The sequence below is a fragment of the Trachemys scripta genome, chromosome 8 (genome assembly GCF_013100865.1).
Source record: "Trachemys scripta elegans isolate TJP31775 chromosome 8, CAS_Tse_1.0, whole genome shotgun sequence".
Taxonomy (NCBI): Eukaryota; Metazoa; Chordata; order Testudines; family Emydidae; genus Trachemys; species Trachemys scripta.
The window spans coordinates 38,027,038-38,046,813 of NC_048305.1; the positions used below are offsets into that span (position 1 = coordinate 38,027,038).

Consider the following 19,776-nt stretch of genomic DNA (forward strand, 5'->3'; position numbering starts at 1 on the left):
ATGACCACCCTCTTTCCAAATGCTTTTGTTGCTCTGCGCATACTTCTAACGCTTCCTGTAACAGTTGCCAGTGGAGAACGCAGCTTTTCCAAGCTGAAGTTAATAAAAACACATCTACGCTCCACAATGACACAGGAGAGGCTGGTCGGCCTTGCAACCATTTCAATAGAGCATGAGCTGGCCCAGACTGTGGACCTTCAGGAAGCAGTTCAGATCTTTGCAACCAAAAAGGCATGGAAAGCACCACTTCGATTATTCAAACAGATAAAAATGTCAGTGTTCACTATGCAAAGTTACCTTGGCTGTTTAGGCGTTTGAAAGTTAAGTGTTACTTAAAATTTTTGAACACGGCATTTTAAGTTGTTAGTTCTCCTTTATTGGGGTAGGTAGCAGAGCAGTACCATGACAGGAGTGGAACAGGAAGAAGGCAGAATTGAGACCTTTCAAAGTTTTGGCCCAAGTGAGGGGACAGGGAGCGTCATTTGAGCTCCCCACCTCAGGTGCCAAAATGTTGTGGGCCAGCCCTGGCACTGCCCCACCACACCTGCTGCTGGGGCACAGCTAGCTGCAGGAGCAGGAGGGCATAGAGCTCTGTAGTGTCCCATTGCTGCCCTCAGTTAGACTGGACCAGACTGGAGAAGCAGTGTCTGTGTAAGAACTATCAAACCCAGCAGGGGCCCAAGGGTGCCTGCTCCCCATCCCCAGGAAAGTCCCCATGCAATTTTCTGATTTGAAGGCTTTTTGGAGACTAAGTTTTATGGGGGAAAAGACTCAAACCAACCTGATAATGAATCAGTGACAAGCCCCTAGTAAATGAATCAAAATATCCATGTCTGTGTGCTCCAAAACCAGGAAGCCCAACCAGAGATGAAACCAAAGAGGTTATGCCCTTCTGGGTTATCTCCTTCATTGCTGGTCAGCAGATCAGCTTCTCATCTGTTATTTTCAGGGGGCCACTCCCCACAGGGCAAGGTCTGCCACTTGTATCCTAAGGGGAAGGGCTAACCGCACAGGGCACAGACTAACTTGACTGAGCTCTAACCTCATCTTTCAGAGCCAGAGCCAGGGCAAGCTGCTCAGATTTCTGTGCTGAGGAATCCATTCAACTGCTAGGGGGACAAAAAGTCCCACTGCTGAAGATTTTCCCAGTATGTGGGCAGGAATTCCTCTACTCAACACTACCCACGCAACCACTTTTGAGATTTTCTTTTTAAAAAATGTCAAGGAAGTTCTCAAGGAATTTAATTTAAATAGTGTTAAGGTTGCTGAAATGCATTTCTTGCCACTACAATTATTAAAAATCAAGGAAGGCACCAGGCTGAGGGCTCAGCTCCCCTCCCGCCCCCCTTTTTTTTTTCAGGAAACCACCCTGAGAATGATTTCAAAACTGAAAAACAGCTTATCTTCAACGTTAGAAAACACTGTGTAAGTTTATATTAATTAACTTCTCCAGTAAACCCATTTATAGAAAATAGAAACAAGTTATCACTGAAATGAAGGTATAAATCATTTTTGCAAGTCCCCAATTACTCAGAGAAGAACAAAAACAGTTATCAGATTCATCTCTCTCTCATCCAGTCGCTATTCTTGCTACTGGCATTTTAACAGCAGCGAAAACAAAGAAAGGGCCTTACAGAGTTTAAACTTTTAATGGATTACTAGGGTACCACAGTACACAGCACCCTCCTTTCAAAGGCAGTGTTCAATGATGTCTGCACATATAGCTTTTAGTATCTTACAAATGAGTACAAACTTGGTATTTCTTTGCCAACAAACAACATTCAAGGTACTGGAATGAAGGTGCAGAGTCTGGATGCACAGTCCAGAAGATGCCAATAGGCTCTGTGCATTTCCGTTCTTCCCTCTTTCGGCTTAGGATGGTGAGAAAAATTCAGCAAGAGAGGGCTGCCAGCTGCTGAGCCTTTTCTTTTCTATGAAGAGGCTGAACAGGTTCTGCTGCAATCCAGGAAACCTTCCACCGGGCATTCTTATGCTTTGAAGTGGAAACATTCCTAGAATTTGTCCACTCCTTTACAATGTTAATCATGTTGTTTAACCTATTCTGATTATTTGTTATTGTATGAAGGAAAACAATGAAATAAGAATACAAAAAGTAAGCACAATAGAGCCATATTCATAATCTCATACACTCATATTTTGCATTTGTTCACTGCTTTATGTTTAAGAAATCTCAGAGAAAAAGCGCCAAAGCAGAGAAAATAGAAATGAGCCATAGGAAGTGAGGGAAAGATGGCATTCAGAACATAGCGTACCAGTGAGAAGAAATGCCATGCAGAGACAGGAAATTGTCATTGTACAACACTAACCTCAGTCTACAAGTATTTCATCAGACCCATCCAGAGACCTGCCCATACACATCACCTTCCCGGAAAGACTTGTCAGACAACTCTAAAAATAAAGACCAAATGTCATTACATTTGTGGAACTCTTCCCTTCTTTTATATGCTACTGTTTTGAGATCTGCTGTGTAATTTAGTCTACAGGAATCATTTTTCTGCCTATCTTGGGAAGCATAAGGCATTTCCAGTGTTGTAATACCAGACATTTTGCTTTTAATGGGGCTCTAAGGAAGCAGTGTCCTTGTGAATTAATATATGCCTGCTTTTGGTTTGGTAGGCCCCAATATAAACAAGTCTGTGTGAAACAAAAAGAAAAGTCCCTACTATTAAGTTAATACTGAAGAGTACATCTTCCCAGGAGCACCTGATTTTTAAACAGCTCCCCATGTAGAAGGGAGCTAGAGATCACTGGACTGTAACTTCAACATCGACTCTGAATGCATGATCGGAGTTTAATATGAAAAAAAGTATTTGAGATTATCCTCATTATGTAAAGTGCTTCCATGATTTTTTTTGCTACAACTTGTTGACAATAGGGGGCGCTACTATCCCTAAAATGGATCTTTACTGGCTCCCGGTGGAGCAGATTACTGTCATACCAGTGAAAAAGATCTACAGTAATTATCTGCAATACACAGCATCTTATTGAGAAGTAATTACATAAGCGGTAAAGGGTTATATTAAGCACATAACTCCTATGTTAGACATTAAGAGCTATACTTTCCTCTTAACAAGTCTCTCTTTCACAAACATACACAAACAGGCCTTGCTTGGCAAACAGAGAGGGTGGTTACCAATTTTATAGATGGCTTCTTCTCAGCCCTCTGGTCTGTCTTGGATTCCCTTGAGGCAAGGCCTTGCTTGCCTTGAGATCCCTCTAGTTCACAGTCCTACTCGAGCCCACAGAGCAGAGTTTTGGCTACTCTGTCTGGCAACGTTGCTTCTTCAAGTGTCAATTAAGGAATCCCAACCACAGTAATTTACTTTGCTTGATTCTTATACTCTTCTTCCTCAAAGGAGTCACTTGTCTTAAAAGCATGCCCAGTGGGCGTGTGGCTACAAATTTTTACCTAATTAGTGTTTTAGAAGGGGCATGGGGAGGTGGTACTGAACGAAGATAACCCCACATTTACTCACACAATAATCATTCACTCTGGCTCTCTGCATGATGTCCTTGCTATAAGGTCACTATAACCAGGTCCACCTGTGCTCCATTCTGGAGCTTACATGTAATATTTACTTTTGCATGGGCCCATATTTGCCAACCAATAGGTTCAATATCGATCGTATGTACAGACTTTGCCAGTTCTTTATCAAATTTGCTTCTGCTTAAAGGGAACCTGCTTCCTGGATCCTCTGCAGCCATTCAGTCATGTTTAAGTCATGTCAAGTTATGCTTTCACCATTCATTCAATATGGCCACATCAATTTGGCACCATCCCACCACAATTCTCTGTCCAGGAGCACAGTTCATCTCACAGCCATTGTAGTTATCTTGCTCTCTCTCTCATCACTTGATAAACTTTAAAGGGCTATTACATTTATATGCAATAACTGATAGATCTAGAATGTTGTGAGATGTGCATTTAATCCTGATCAAGTTTTTGGAAGCTCCTTTTGAGTTTAAGCTAATGCTCTCTCCATGATCTTTCCCTGAAAGTTACATTTCTAGTGGCTGTTACTTCTAAGATATGTGAAGTCCTTCTAGCTTCACCTTGTATCATTTTTCAAATGAGAAAAGTGGTTTTGCAGCCTTTTTCCAGTATCTGTACCCAATATTGTTATAGAATTCCACCTCTCAAGTCTACGCAGTTCCCAGTCTTTTCTAATTAGGTGGAGCGCTTGATCTTCCCAAAGATGCTAGGTTGGATAGGCAAGATGTTAAAAAATGTACTTTAAATTGGGGCATCTAAATCCCTTAGGCACCTCTAAAAATCCTAGGTTATGTCTACACTGGCAATTGAACGACAAAACTTTTGTGGTTCAGCGGTGTTAAAAAAACAACAACCCTGAAAGACAAAAGTTTTGCCGCAGCAAGTGCCAATGTGAACAACACGTTGATGGCAGGAGCGCTTTCCTGACGACAATGTGAATGCCGCTCATTGGGGATAGAAGTTTTTTGTCAGCAGGAGAGCCAACAAACAGCGGCTACACTGCACAACTTTACGGCTATGGCAACATAGCCATGTCACTAAAAGCTATGTAGTGTAGACATAGCCCTAATCTCAGTTGTTGTAGAGAAGCCATGACATTTGCAAGTCAAGCTATTTGTGACATGATAGGGAGCATAAAGATCAGGTGATTTCTGTCTGAGATCAAGTTGTGTATTCAGCTGTTATGATCCAACTGCCATATCAGTTCCAGGAGGACTCAGAGCTTATTCCATCAGAGGAAAGGCAGCCACTATTTCTTGCTAAAGTAATGTCAGTTGCTAAAGCCTGCTAATCTGCTACTCGAGCTTGCCTTAGACTTTTCTGAAATGTTTGGAAGCTCTCTCAGTTTGGAAGCTGAATCAGATGCTCTCTGTGGGAGTGCAGTGCTTCCATCTCTAATTAGCACTTCTCAGGCCTCCTCCTGAAGTTTGTGACTGCTCACTAGTTTCCTAAAGTGGGATCTGCAGAGACAGTTTTGTGAGAGAAAAGAGAAGGTGACAGGTGTTTCTCTGAATATATTGCCTCCTCAGTTCCAAACTGATTCCTGCTATCCTTCCCTTTTCAGAACTAGGTCCTAAGAGGAACCAAGGAACAATTAAGGGGCAAGGTTTTTCATACATGCTCTTTGTTCCAGAATGATTTGAGGATGCGTGATGTAAATCCACTAATACCGCTTACCACCATCATAGGTTCTGCCTGGCTCTTTGCACAGAACAGGTGAGTCCTAAAGCATGGTTAGATCTGCACAGGCAATAGATTCTGAAAATTCCATACTGGTAAGTAAACCTTCCTTTTTGTTTCACATTTTATGCATTGTATGAGTTTTTAAACCAGGGATCGGCAACCCCCTCGCAGGCCGCGTGCCAAAGGTTGCCGATCCCTGGTTTAAAAACTGCATATAATGCATAAAATGTGAAACAAAAAGGAAGGTTTACTTACCAGTATGGAATTTTCAGAATCTATTGCCTGTGCAGATCTAACCATGCTTTAGGACTCACCTGTTCTGTGCAATGAGCCAGGCAGAACCTCTGATGGTGGTAAGAGGTATTAGTGGATTTACATCACGCATCCTCAAATCATTCTGGAACAAAGAGCATATATGAAAAACCTTGCCCCTTAATTGTTCCTTGGTTCCTCTTAGGACCTAATTCTGAAAAGGGAAGGATAGCAGGAATCACGCCTCTCCATGGGGTTCTGCTGCATTCTTTGCCACCAGCTGTTCCTCTGCTTCAGCTGTCCTGCTGGCCGCTCCTCTCCGCCAGCTGCCCTCTCCTCTCTGCTAGCTGCTCCTCTCCACTAGCCGCCCCTCTCCACCAGCCATCATAGAATATCAGGGTTGGAAGGGACCTCAGGAGGTCATCTAGTCCAACCCCCTGCTCAAAGCAGGACCAATCCCCAGACAGATTTTTGCCCCAGATCCCTAAATGGCCCCCTCAAGGATTGAACTCACAACCCTGGCTTTAGTAGGCCAATGCTCAAACCACTGAGCTATCCCTCCCCCCGTGCCTCTCTGCTAGCCGCTCTGCTATCTGCTAGCCGTGCCTCTCTGCTAGCTGCTCCTCTCCACCAGCCATCCTGCTAGCAGCCCACCAATATGTCTTCAGCCCCCCCGCCCCCTGCTCCCCCTTAACACAGCTCTCGGTGATTTCAGCTCTTAGTAACTTCAGCTCTTTAAAAAGTGACAAAGAGTCCCTTGGCACCTTATAGACTAACAGACGTATTGGAGCATAAGCTGTGGACTCTCTAGTGATTTCAGTTGTTGGGGGGGGGGGGCAGTGCTCTTTAGTGATTTCAGCTGTTAGTTGGGGGGAGCACCCAGTGTTGATGCACTCAGAACCACTAGCCCAAAGTAGGTCTAATGCTTAGACATAGGAATCAGTGATTTCAGCTGTGCAGCATGTAACAAGATTTGTAATAGAGTCAAAATTAGCTCTGTTATTGCACAGTGGAGAGGTCAAAGTGGTGTTTAGAACACTCAGAAGGGGCCCACAATATCAGGTACATGTGCCAATCCCCAGCCTCTCTCAGTTCACTGGGCTTTGGAACCCATATCCCTTGCCTAGCAAGTGCTACTTAGTTGAGGGTGAGTCCCTCCATCATAAAATACCAAGTACAGTTCTACTGTCCTTGATTCCATAACCAGGATAACAACACTTTATTACTCCTGCCCCAATAACAAAGAGACTGGGGGTCCCACAGCAGCTAAAGTAACCATTTGGGCAAGCAGTCCCTTCATGCTAGGCGGGGTGGATGTGTCCATGCAAACGTGATCAGCCCCTGAAGTCCTTTTCCACAACTCACCACCAGATGTCAGGGTAGAGCTCATTCTGACTCTGCTTACACATACAAGAGATTGGCTCCTCGATAAAGGGCCGCTGGCTCAAACTCAACCCTGGCAAGACCAAAGTGATGCTGGTTGAAAGGGGAAAAAACACTTGGAAGAACTAGCCAGGACAGAGTATCCCCTGCTATTGAAGGCACACCTGGCTCCATTTATCAAAGTGGTTTGATGCCTCTGGCTACTGTTTGATTAATCTCTAACGCAATGTGTACACTACCAATTTTTGTCAACAAAAGTGATGTCAACACCCAAAAGTCAACATAATAAAAATCAGAATTTCATGTTCACACTTGCTCCCTCTGTCGGCAGATTGCGTCCACAGGGGGGGGGGGGGTGGGCACCATTATCGACAGTGTGAGCAATGCACTGTTGGTACCTATCTCACAGTCCAGCTCGACACCTTCTGTCGCTAGGTGTTGTGGGAAGGCGAAGTGGATCGCCGCACATTTTGGGACCCGTGATGCATTGCTTTCTGTCCCAGCACACCATGGGCTTCCGGCTTTCTTTCACAGCATTTTTGCAACAGCCCTTCTTTGCTGTGCACAGGTTTCTTTGGGAAAGGGGATGGATTCCACACTGCTCTCCTATGCTCTGTTAACTGTCATGAAGACATCGCAGATGGCAGTGCAGTTTATCATCAAGTTCCTAACTGAAGAAGACTCGCAGGTGCCAGACATTCTGTGTGATATGGATAGGAGCAACTTGAGATTGCTTTGGCATTCACAGAGCAGCTGCATAGTGTAGACCAACGCTTTTGGGCTCGGGAAACAAGCACTGAATGGTGGAATCGTATCTCATGCAAGTGTCGGATGACAAGTAGTGGCTACAGAACTTTTGGATGCAGAAAGCCACCTTCCATGAACTGTGTGCGGAGTTTGCCCCAGACTTGCAGCGCAAGGACACCAGAATCAGAGCTGCCCTCTTGGTAGAGAAGCATGTGGCAATCACTGTGTGGAAGCTGGCGACTCCAGACTGCTACTAGTCAGTCATAAATCAATTTGGATTGGGAAAGTCGCCTATTGGGGCAAGTGTGCAGGGCAATAAATCACATCCTGCTACGAAGGACCATGACTCTGGGAAATGTGCAAGAAATAGTGGATGGGTTTGCAGAAATAGATTTCCCTAACTGTGGAGGGATGATAGATGGCACACACATTCCAATTTTGGCACCAGACCACCCAGTGACAGAGTACATCAATAGGAAGGGGTGCTTCTCCATGGTGTTGCAGCCATTTGTGGATTACTGTGAGCGTTTCACTGACATCAACGTGGGATGGTCTGGGAAGGTACATGACGTACGCGTCTTCAGGAACACTGGCCTGTACAGAAAGCTGCAAGTGGGGACTTTCTTTCCAAACCAGAAGATTAGAGTGGGGAATGTTGAAATGCCCACAGTGATCCTGGGAGACCCCACGTACCCCTTACAGCTGTGGCTCATGAAACCTTACACAGGACACCTGGACAGCAGTAAGGAGTGTTTCAACAGGCTGAGTAGGTGCCAGATGACAGTTGAATGTATCTTTGGCAGATTAAAGGCGCACTGGTGGTGCCTTTATGGCAGGTTAAACCTTAATGAGGATAATATTCCCATGGTCATAGCCGCATGCTGTACATTGCATAATCTCTGTGAAGCTAAGGGTGAAAGGTTTGCTTGGGGTGGAGTGCTGAGGCAGACCGCTTGGCCGCTGATTTTGAGTAGCCAGATATCAGGGCTGTCAGACGAACCCAGAGGGGGTGTAACGGGATGACAACTCACTTGGCGGCACATCCTGCAGGCCTCCTGGGAATAAGCTCACCAGCCTCTGGAGCGCCCTCTTTCGGCCGGTGTCTTGCCTACTTGCCTTGTGTCCCTCCTGGACCCCGGTGCCCCTTTCCCTTGGAGGCTGCCCCCTGGCAGTACCCCCTCAGTCTCTGGGTCTCTCCTCCCAAGGGAACCCCCAACCTCCTATCCCTACCTCGCCTCAGTATATGGCTACTGCCAGTCACCATCTAGCCCCTGCTCACTGAGGCAGACTGCAGTGTACATGCCATTCATCACTGGCAAAGGGGGGTTTGGACCTACTGCCTTTGCCTACCCCAGGCTACCCCTCTGTAGCCCCAGTACCTGTTCTGGCCTTTATCAAGGCCTGCAACCTGGGGGTTCTCCAGGCTGGAGCTCCCCAGCTCCTTTAGCCTTTCCCCAGCTCTGCTCCACTCTAGGTACCTTTGTCAGCTCCCAGACAGCCAGGCCCTTCTCCCTCAAGAGCTAGAGGGAGAGTCCTCTCTGAGCTCCAGCCTAGTAGCCCCTTTATAGGGCCAGTTGTGCTTGATTGGGGCATGGCCCAGCTGTGGCTACTTCCCCAATCAGCCCAGGCTTACTGGTTCCCCGCCACAGCCCTCTCGCAGGGCTGTTTTAAGCCCTTCAGGGCAGGAGCAGGGTTACTGCCCCGCTACAGGGACAATTTGAATCAGGGAGGCTTTGAGGCAGCACTTTGACAATGAGCACCAGTAATGTATATTTCTGTCAGAGGTGCTTCAATGTTACATTACATGTAGTTTTTCTAAGGGGCAATGGTGACATTTGGGGCCTTATATTCCAATAAGAAAATAATTAAAATGCCTGTGCATATATTGGTAGTGCCTGCAATCTCAATTTGTAGAAAAAAAAAGAAAGATAATTTACCATTATAAAACTTTGCTTTTATTGCACAAGAAACAGCACACACAAACACACAGATGCTTCATGGGAAAGGAGGAACCAGTGAAGGGCAGACTTTCACAACTGGGTGTAGATCCAGCTATCATTGTGAAAGTTGTCCAAGAGGGTGGAGTGAAGGGGAAACTAAGCAGTCCCGGGAAGTGGAAAAGAATGTGTGGGCAGAGTTTGGAGGAGGCATGGAAAAGAGTTCTGAATGTGCTGCAATGGTGGTCGAGCACAGATCTGCTCAGTCTGCTGCATTATTAAGGACTTCAGCATCTGCGTTTGCTCCTCCATTATTTTAATCATCTGATCAGTTGCGTCCTTAAATGCCTGATTCTCTTTTCTGTCCTGTTGTTCAGCTTCCCAGCACTCCTTGCATTCCCTTTTTTCTGTATTGGAGCACTGCAGTACCTCCCAGAACAGGTCTTCTTTGCTGCGTCTTGGGCGCATTTTTATCTGTCAGAGACACTCGGCCGGGGACTGTGGGGTGTTCCTGAAGGCCACATCTGGTGAAGCACAGGGAACAATGCACAGAAATGGGATTGTTAAATTCACGCACAGCCTTGTAACATTTCAGTTAAATACACCTTTTGCAACTTTGCAATCACTTTCTCACTGACCCTAGCAAGGCACACATCTCTGCTAACACCCAAAGCAAGGTGAGTGTTGGCAGGAGGGTGGGGACACTCCACATGGGGAAAAGAGCACTCAATCTTTGCAAGGGTTGTGGTACAGCATTCTAGGGGGAAAATTCTAAAATTCTCCCACTTTTCCACAGGCAAGGGTCATTCTAGCAGACATCTCACTGCTAAGGATAAGCAGGGAAACAAGGGCACATCTACTCCATGCCTGTGGCTTCCACCCTGCTCCCTTTGCTTCTCGCCTATGTGCTGCTTTGGTTCCTGCACAAGTGATTGCCAAATGGTGCGGGAAAGTTTCCTACAATGGGGGAAGGAACAAAGCTGCTCTGCCACAGAACCTTCAGTAGAGGATTACCGAGTACCTTCAGGAAACTTTCCTGGAGATCTCTCTCCCATGAGATCTCAGCGTGCATCAACACTCTGTTCCACCATACCAATTAGCTATACAGGGAATTGTCCAGCTCACAGAAACACAGCCAGCCTCCCACGTTTCTATACCTTGAACCCACCTCTACACTACACAAGCCACAGCCACTTACCAGGCATCTCATCTCCTGCTTCTTGCTCCCCAGACAGCAACTGCTGAGATTGACTAGACATCTCTGGAGTGGAGAGCAGTTCCTGGCTGCCAGCCCCACCGGGAGCTGCACATCCTCATCTAACTCCACCTCTTCATCAATAACTTAGTCCTCTGGGTTAGGTCCTCTTTCTGCCGCCTCCGTGCCCTCTGAAGTATCCACAGGGCTCTTGGCAATGGAGGTTAGGTCACCACCAATGATAATGTCCAGCTCCTTCTAGAACCGGCAGGTTTACAGGAAGCACTGGAGCGATGATTTGCCTTCCTTGCCTTATGGTACACCTGCCTCAGCAACTTTATTTTTGCTCTGCACTGCAGTGTGTCCTGATCATAGCCCGTTTTGCACAAGCCTTGAGACATGTGCCTGTAGGTATCCTAATTCCTATGGCTCAAACGCAGCTGGGACTGCACAGCCTGCTCTCCCCATATACTGAGGGGAGAGCTCTGCAGTGGTCCAAGCGGGAGAGCGTTTGGTGCAATAACCCTCCATGGTCACCTGGGAAGATGCGATGAGACCTCTCCATTCCGAGCCATCAGGAAATGGATTTTTTAAAATTCCTGGGCTTCTAAGGGGGAGGGGCGGATGGTTGTTTACCTGGCTGCAGGGCAGTGGAGTTCAAACTGCTGACCAGAGCGGTCGGGATCAGCATTGTGGGACACCTCCTGGAGGCCAATTAAAGTGATGAAATCAAGCACGGCGTCTACACTTGCATTTTGTTGAGAAAAATATAGAGGAAAAAGATGTAAGTCTCTCACCAGGGTGGATGTATTTAGTCGCCAAAACCAGACATTTTTCCCGACAAAAGTCGCATTGCAGTGTGTACACACTCACTGTTTGGTCGACAAAAGGCAGTTTTGGTGACAAAACTCGGTAGTGTAGACAAGGCCTAAGTTTTCAGTGACTAAATACCCCCCTTCTTTCACCTCCAGCTTGCTAGGCAACATCACCCCTTCCTCCTGGGTGAGGACCTGGTCACAATGATCCATGCATTTGTCACCTCTGAACCAGATTACTGTAATTCACTGCATCTGAAGTTGATTTTAAAAACAATGCAAAGGCTCCAACTGCTATAGAATGTGGCTGTCTGCCTTTTCCATGGTTCAGGCTGCTATGAACACATCAAGTCCATGCTCCAGTGCCTCCACTGTCTCCCAGTCCACTTCCAATGTCAGTTTAAGGCTTTGGTCCTAATCCTCAAAGCAATAATGGATCAGTTCCATGGTACATTGTAGACCTCATTTTAATCTACGAACCATCAAGATAGCATGCTCCTCTGGGGCAATGCAGATCATAAAGCCCAGAATAAAGTGAGCGATATCTGGAGACAAAGCATTCTCAAGTCCAAGGGATATGGTTCTGGAACAAACTTCCAGAGGAGATTAGATGAATTCAGAATTTTATCATCTTTAGGAGGCATTGCAAAAATTGATAGTTTTTCCAGCATAACAAGAATGACATTTGCATCATCAGCCACCACACCCACCACCTCAAAATTATCCCATCTACCGTAAACAGAGCTTTTTATAACTAAAAAGGGAAAAGAACCAGAGATGACAAGAATTCCCTTAGAGACTTCGCTATTAATTTATTCTACATGAAAGGAGTTCACATGTGAAGGGGCAGCACTGCAAAACCCTAAGATAGATAAGACAGGGATTTAATGCATTTACTCAGTCTCTATAGATATCAGAAAGCTAAGTACATTATAAATTGTAATTGTTTTACAAATTGTTTGTCCTAAAGCATTTCCCAAAATAATTGTGTCAGTCTTCATTTACTTTCAGTAGTTACCAGACCTTGATCCCATCCTGTATTTCAGACCAAAGCCCTATGATCACACTGCATCACTTATTTAAACCAGTTACCTATTAGGGCCTCAATGTTTGGGATGGCCCTTTATTAAATACATACATTTGCCTCATTAGCAAATTGGGCTTAGTGCAGAGTTGCTGATATGACAGGCAAGATCAACTCAAGAACACACTTCAATGGGAAGATAGTCTTGCCTTTCAAATGAGAGACTTTAGAAGTGTAGAACCAGGCACTGTCCTCCAAATTCATTGCATCAGTTCAAAACCCAGCAGTGGAGATACGCAGTTTGCATTCTGGAGAAGCAAGAATGCCTAAAGTCGCCCAGTCTGTGCCTGTGATCCGCACCATGTGGTGATCAGAAAAAGTAGGTTATGTTTCTGTATGGAGTATGAAGAAAGGGACTAAAAATACAGTAAAGAAGTGAATCGACCCCACACCTCACTTTATTCCATAAATGAAAAGACAGTAAGGTACTCAATGAAACAGGAGCATACAAATAGCAGAATTCACTGCTGCACAGAGCAAATAATCAAATTCTATGAGGGGAATAATTTTGACTGTAAGAAACAGCTGTAGATTTCCAAGGTACGTTAATTATAAAAGTAATCACCATGTCCTGTTGCAGTGAATAGGAAGATTGGCTGTAAGGGTCAGGAATGAATTTCACCATCACCTACAGTACAGAATAACTGCCAGTATCTTATAAAGGGAGGTATTATAGTCCTCTGAAGCAGCAAGTACTGGCCAGTGCCAAAGACGGGACACTGAACTCTCTTGACAAATGGTCTGATACAGCCAGAGATAAGAACACCACATTAGCTGGAGTAACTCTTTGATCCTGTGAGGTGGACTAGGAGAGCAGAATGGGATCAGCAGTCAAAAATTCTGGGTTCTGTTCAGGGTCTGACATTGACTCAGTGTGTGATTTCAGGTCAGGCACTTCACCTTTTGGTTCCTCTATTAACCCAGCTATGAAAAGGGGATAATACCTACATTTGTAAAGCACTGGGTTTCTCAGCTGAAGAATGCTACATTAGCTGTACCAAATGATCTGATCAGGTATGTGCCTATTCAGTTGGAGGCAGAAAGGTTAAAAATAAATAAAACTCAAGTGTCAGAGGCAGAGATTTCTCTGGGTGTGCTGCTCCCTGACACATTTTGTATTAATGCCCACTGTGCACAGCTGTGACTCAGTGGTAAGCATCAACCTTTACATCCCTCCCCATTATTCTGCATCTTTAGGCTATGAGTTGCATTAATGACACACACGTTCCTTTTAGCATGTTCACTCCTCGAACAGCTCAGATCAAGCAACAGAGGGTCCTGTGGCACCTTTGAGACTAACAGAAGTACTGGGAGCATAAGCTTTCGTGGGTCAGAACCTCACTTCTTCAGATGCAAGTAATGGAAATCTCCAGAGGCAGGTATATATCAGTGTGGAGATAACGAGGTTAGTTCAATCAGGGAGGGTGAGGTGCTCTGCTAGCAGTTGAGGTGTGAACACCAAGGGAGGAGAAACTGTTTCTGTAGTTGGATAGCCATTCACAGTCTTTGTTTAATCCTGATCTGATGGTGTCAAATTTGCAGATGAACTGAAGCTCAGCAGTTTCTCTTTGGAGTCTGGTCCTGAAGTTTTTTTGCTGTAAGATGGCTACCTTAACATCTGCTATTGTGTGGCCAGGGAGGTTGAAGTGTTCTCCTACAGGTTTTTGTATATTGCCATTCCTGATATCTGACTTGTGTCCATTTATCCTCTTGCGTAGTGACTGTCCAGTTTGGCCAATGTACATAGCAGAGGGGCATTGCTGGCATATGATGGCATATATAACATTGGTGGACGTGCAGGTGAATGAGCCGGTGATGTTGTAGCTGATCTGGTTAGGTCCAGTGATGGTGTTGCTGGTGTAGATATGTGGGCAGAGTTGGCATCGAGGTTTGTTGCATGGGTTGGTTCCTGAGTTAGAGTTGTTATGGTGCGATGCGTGGTTGCTGGTGAGAATATGCTTAAGGTTGGCAGGTTGTCTGTGGGCGAGGACTGGCCTGCCTCCCAAGGTCTGTGAAAGTGAGGGATCGTTGTCCAGGATGGGTTGTAGATCACTGATGATGCATTGGAGAGGTTTAAGCTGAGGACTGTAGGTGATGGCCAGTGGAGTTCTGTTGGTTTCTCTTCTGGGCCTGTCTTGTAGCAGGAGTCTTCTGGGTACACGTCTGGCTCTGTTGATTTGTTTCTTTATTTCCTTGTGTGGGTATCGTAGTTTTGAGAATGCTTGGTGAAGATCTTGTAGGTGTTGGTCTCTGTCTGAGGGGTTGGAGCAGATGCGATTGTACCTCAGTGCTTGGCTGTAGACGATGGATCGTGTGGTGTGACCGGGGTGGAAGCTGGAGGCATGAAGGTAGGCGTAGCGGTCGGTGGGTTTTCGGTATAGGGTGGTGTTAATGTGGCCATCGCTTATTTGTACGGTGGTGTCCAGGAAGTGGACCTCCCGTGTAGATTGGTCCAGGCTGAGGTTGATGGTGGGGTGGAAGCTGTTGAAAGCATGGTGGAATTCTTCCAGGGCCTCCTTCCCATGGGTCCAGATGATGAAGATGTCATCAATATAGCGTAGGTAGAGAAGGGGCATGAGTGGACGAGAGCTGAGGGTATGTTGATTTGTTCCTGTGTTAGTGTAGGGAGTGTCCTGAGTAGATGGTGCAGTTTCTTAGTGTATTCCTCAGTGGGATCTGAGGAAAGCGGCCTGTAGAATTTGGTATTGGAGAGTTGTCTGGCAGCCTCCTTCTGGTACCAGAACATACCCTTAGAGCCCCGACCGGGGTTATTCTGTCTACTACCTAAGATCCACAAACCTGGAAATCCTGGACGCCCCATCATCTCGGGCATTGGCACTCTCACTGAAGGACTGTCTGGATATGTGGACTCCCTACCCAGACCCTACGCCACCAGCACTCCCAGCTATCTCCGTGACACCACAGATTTCCTGAGAAAACTACAATGCATTGGTGACCTCCCAGAAAACACCATCCTAGCCACCATGGATGTAGAGGCTCTCTACACAAACATCCCACATACAGATGGAATACAAGCTGTCAGGAACAGTATCCCTGATGATGACACAGCACAACTTATTGCTGAGCTCTGTGACTTTATCCTCACGCACAATTATTTCAAATTTGGTGACAATATATACCTCCAGACCAGTGGCACCGCTATGGGCACCCGCATGGCCCCACAATATGCCAACATTTTTATGGCTGACCTGGAACAACGCTTCCTCAGCTCTCGTCCACTCATGCCCCTTCTCTACCTACGCTATATTGATGACATCTTCATCATCTGGACCCATGGGAAGGAGGCCCTGGAAGAATTCCACCATGCTTTCAACAGCTTCCACCCCACCATCAACCTCAGCCTGGACCAATCTACACGGGAGGTCCACTTCCTGGACACCACCGTACAAATAAGCGATGGCCACATTAACACCACCCTATACCGAAAACCCACCGACCGCTACGCCTACCTTCATGCCTCCAGCTTCCACCCCGGTCACACCACACGATCCATCGTCTACAGCCAAGCACTGAGGTACAATCGCATCTGCTCCAACCCCTCAGACAGAGACCAACACCTACAAGATCTTCACCAAGCATTCTCAAAACTACGATACCCACACAAGGAAATAAAGAAACAAATCAACAGAGCCAGACGTGTACCCAGAAGACTCCTGCTACAAGACAGGCCCAGAAGAGAAACCAACAGAACTCCACTGGCCATCACCTACAGTCCTCAGCTTAAACCTCTCCAACGCATCATCAGTGATCTACAACCCATCCTGGACAACGATCCCTCACTTTCACAGACCTTGGGAGGCAGGCCAGTCCTCGCCCACAGACAACCTGCCAACCTTAAGCATATTCTCACCAGCAACCACGCATCGCACCATAACAACTCTAACTCAGGAACCAACCCATGCAACAAACCTCGATGCCAACTCTGCCCACATATCTACACCAGCAACACCATCACTGGACCTAACCAGATCAGCTACAACATCACCGGCTCATTCACCTGCACGTCCACCAATGTTATATATGCCATCATAGGCCAGCAATGCCCCTCTGCTATGTACATTGGCCAAACTGGACAGTCACTACGCAAGAGGATAAATGGACACAAGTCAGATATCAGGAATGGCAATATACAAAAACCTGTAGGAGAACACTTCAACCTCCCTGGCCACACAATAGCAGATGTTAAGGTAGCCATCTTACAGCAAAAAAACTTCAGGACCAGACTCCAAAGAGAAACTGCTGAGCTTCAGTTCATCTGCAAATTTGACACCATCAGATCAGGATTAAACAAAGACTGTGAATGGCTATCCAACTACAGAAACAGTTTCTCCTCCCTTGGTGTTCACACCTCAACTGCTAGCAGAGCACCTCACCCTCCCTGATTGAACTAACCTCGTTATCTCCACACTGATATATACCTGCCTCTGGAGATTTCCATTACTTGCATCTGAAGAAGTGAGGTTCTGACCCACGAAAGCTTATGCTCCCAGTACTTCTGTTAGTCTCAAAGGTGCCACAGGACCCTCTGTTGCTTTTTACAGATTCAGACTAACACGGCTACCCCTCTGATACTTGAGCTCAGATCAAGTTGCCAGTTGTCTCCGGCCCTCACATCCCAAACTCTGTGCCTCTACTCAACATTCCTGTATCTGCAGTGGCAAAGGGTGGAAAGGAAAACATGATTCAGGAAATTTTATTAGCAGACTGCTCCACAGACATCAGGAGAAACAACTAACGATTCTGGCTAGTGAGAGTTTATCTGGTGAATAAAAGCTGATAACACATTTTAGCTAACAAATATGACTCAAAAAATTGAGAGGGGCCCAATCACTTCGGGGGGCAGTCGTGGAGGATAGCTAGAGACCCAGTAATGGGGAATTCAGCCCTGGGTGCTACGGTTAGGGAAATAAGGGTGGAACACATAGCAAGGAGTAGAGACTCAAGGATGTTTGTGACTAGAAAGGACCATTAATTGTAAATGCCTTCTCCAAACATGCCCTTAAGAGCAAAGGCTTGTTGCTCCCTGCAAGGTGGTCAGTTCATCTGCACAGAGGGCACTAGCTAGAAGCCTATGGTGCTTTCACTCAGAAGCATCGACAGAAGCAAACGATGCATGCGCTTTTCAACAAACAAAACAACAAATCACTTAAGAAAAATACCATCTTGGTTTATTGTTTAAAAACCTTGGTAAAACAAACAGAAAAGAACAGAGAGCAGGAGGCTGATGCCCATTCCATCTCCCCAGCTAAGACAAAATTCTCCAAAAACGGATAGCACGAGCCCCCAGGCTCAGACTGAGCATTTGGGATTGAGGGGGGCTCTAGGAGAAAGGTCTCTACACTGTGGTAGGAATACAAAAGTTCATCTTTTCAACTTCAGGCGCCACTTCCCACACCACAGAACAGAATGAATTCTTCCGGGTTGTCAGTGAGGGAAAAGGTCTTCCACTTAGGGTATGTGATTCACCCCAAATTCTCTATGGATGTGTAAAAGAGCCTGGGCTAGGGGAGGGAAAGGTGTCTGGAGGTTACAATGGAAGTGGGAATGCACCACACCAGGTATGGCACAGCCCCCTGCAACCAACCCCTGCACCCTCTGCTCCAAAGTAATTTGAGCCCCAGGTAAAGATCTAGATAGGGAGTTTGGGACAAAACCAAATATGGCAAATAGCTGTGGTTCTTGTTAGCAGATACAGAACGAAGCTACTCCAGAGTAAGACAAAGGCTACACTCTGAATACATTCTCCCCTCCCTGCTCCACCAGGTTGGACCCAGAACTGTCCAGTCTCACCCCTTCTCCCAGTCTCAACCCCAGAACTGGTCTTGCCTCTCCAAACACAGGAACTTAGGATGGCTGGAAAAGCTGGCAGGAAGTGTACCTCACTGCAGGTTTCAGTGGACTTTTGCCTGAGCAGATGGCCAAGGACACATTGAGTGGTGCTGATGAAGGGGATGGGGAGATTCTAGGCGTTGCAGCACTGACTCCCATCTCTCTGGCTGGAGCCTGAGCTGTACTGAGAGGAGCTGGTGAAGCCACTGCAGACTGGGCTCTGAAACTGGTTGTATGGCAGCAGCACAGAGACCATAGTGTGGATCCAAGTGTCACATGAATTTCTATTTGCCCTACTGATGAGAGTCAGAGCCCTGAGGGATTGGAGAGGGTAAGAAACAGGTTTCACTGCTCTGTGCCTCCATAGGTAGCCAGCCTGCCCCAGCAATGCTGCTCCTGCTGCCACATGCGTCAAATATAAAGGGGAGGTCCAAAAAGAGACCTTTTACTGGCTCATGTGTATCCCAGTCATCTCCACCAAGCACCAACGTCTTAATAGGGACCGCCCCACAGTTCAGAGTCCAACAACTCAGCCCTCAGATCTCGACATCACTTTCTTTATCATTATCGTGGTCACCATCATAGAACTCATTAGAAGCCTCAGGCCTGAAAGACAGACAAGAACATAAGGACAGGCAGCCTTTTCCAGCATTTTCAGAAGAGCGGAGTTTGTCTAGACACAGAGATGAGAGCATGTTGCTAGAAAAAGGGAGGGAGGGACACATCTCCTCACCTAGCAGACATAGGATATGTCCTCTGAGGCATGTAACCATGTGCTAGTATAGAAGTTTCTCTGGATAGGAACCAGAGAATCAAAAGGGATGCAATATCTACTCTGGGATGTAAACAGTCCCCACCATATCTCCCCTCACTGGGATGCGGTGAACAGGAGAGAGGAGCCTCTTTCCCAGCTCATCAGAACAAGAAGAACGGGAGGCCAAGTACCTGTTGTAGTTCTCCTCAGAGCCTCTCTCCTCTGGATCAGGCTCGTCTGCACGGTCATAACTGAGCAGGTCAGAAGGAACATCATGGATCTGGACACTGGGAGCATGGTTCAGCATTTTCAGATTTTCAAATATTGTCTGTCTGATTTGATCCAAGTACTGGTTAGGAACAGAAGGAGCAGATCAGCTTAGCTAGATTGAAGAGACAGTACCACAATTACTGGCATTAACACCTGTCTGCACCATGCATGCCGTAAGGCCACGCAAATGCCATCAATGCAAATGGCTTTAAACTGAAGCATAGAGCATAATATACTCAACACAGGCACTGAGGGTTTGTCTACACGTAAAAGGATGCAGCTGTGTCCCTGT

The 19,776-nt window shown here is 46.3% G+C and overlaps 1 protein-coding gene across 2 annotated transcripts in view; it reads right to left on the reverse strand.

Moving 5' to 3' along the window:
- Positions 1 to 17,773: 17,773 nt before the first annotated feature.
- HDAC3 (histone deacetylase 3) overlaps positions 17,774 to 19,776 on the reverse strand; it is a 30,862-nt gene continuing 28,859 nt past the window's right edge. For both annotated transcript variants that reach the window (XM_034779295.1, XM_034779296.1), the window contains 2 exons: positions 19,406 to 19,563; positions 17,774 to 19,066 (listed from right to left, as the gene is read on the reverse strand). In XM_034779295.1, the coding sequence (XP_034635186.1) occupies positions 18,997 to 19,066; positions 19,406 to 19,563 (228 nt within the window). In that variant the 3' untranslated portion in view covers positions 17,774 to 18,996. The remainder of the gene's footprint in view (positions 19,067 to 19,405; positions 19,564 to 19,776) is intronic.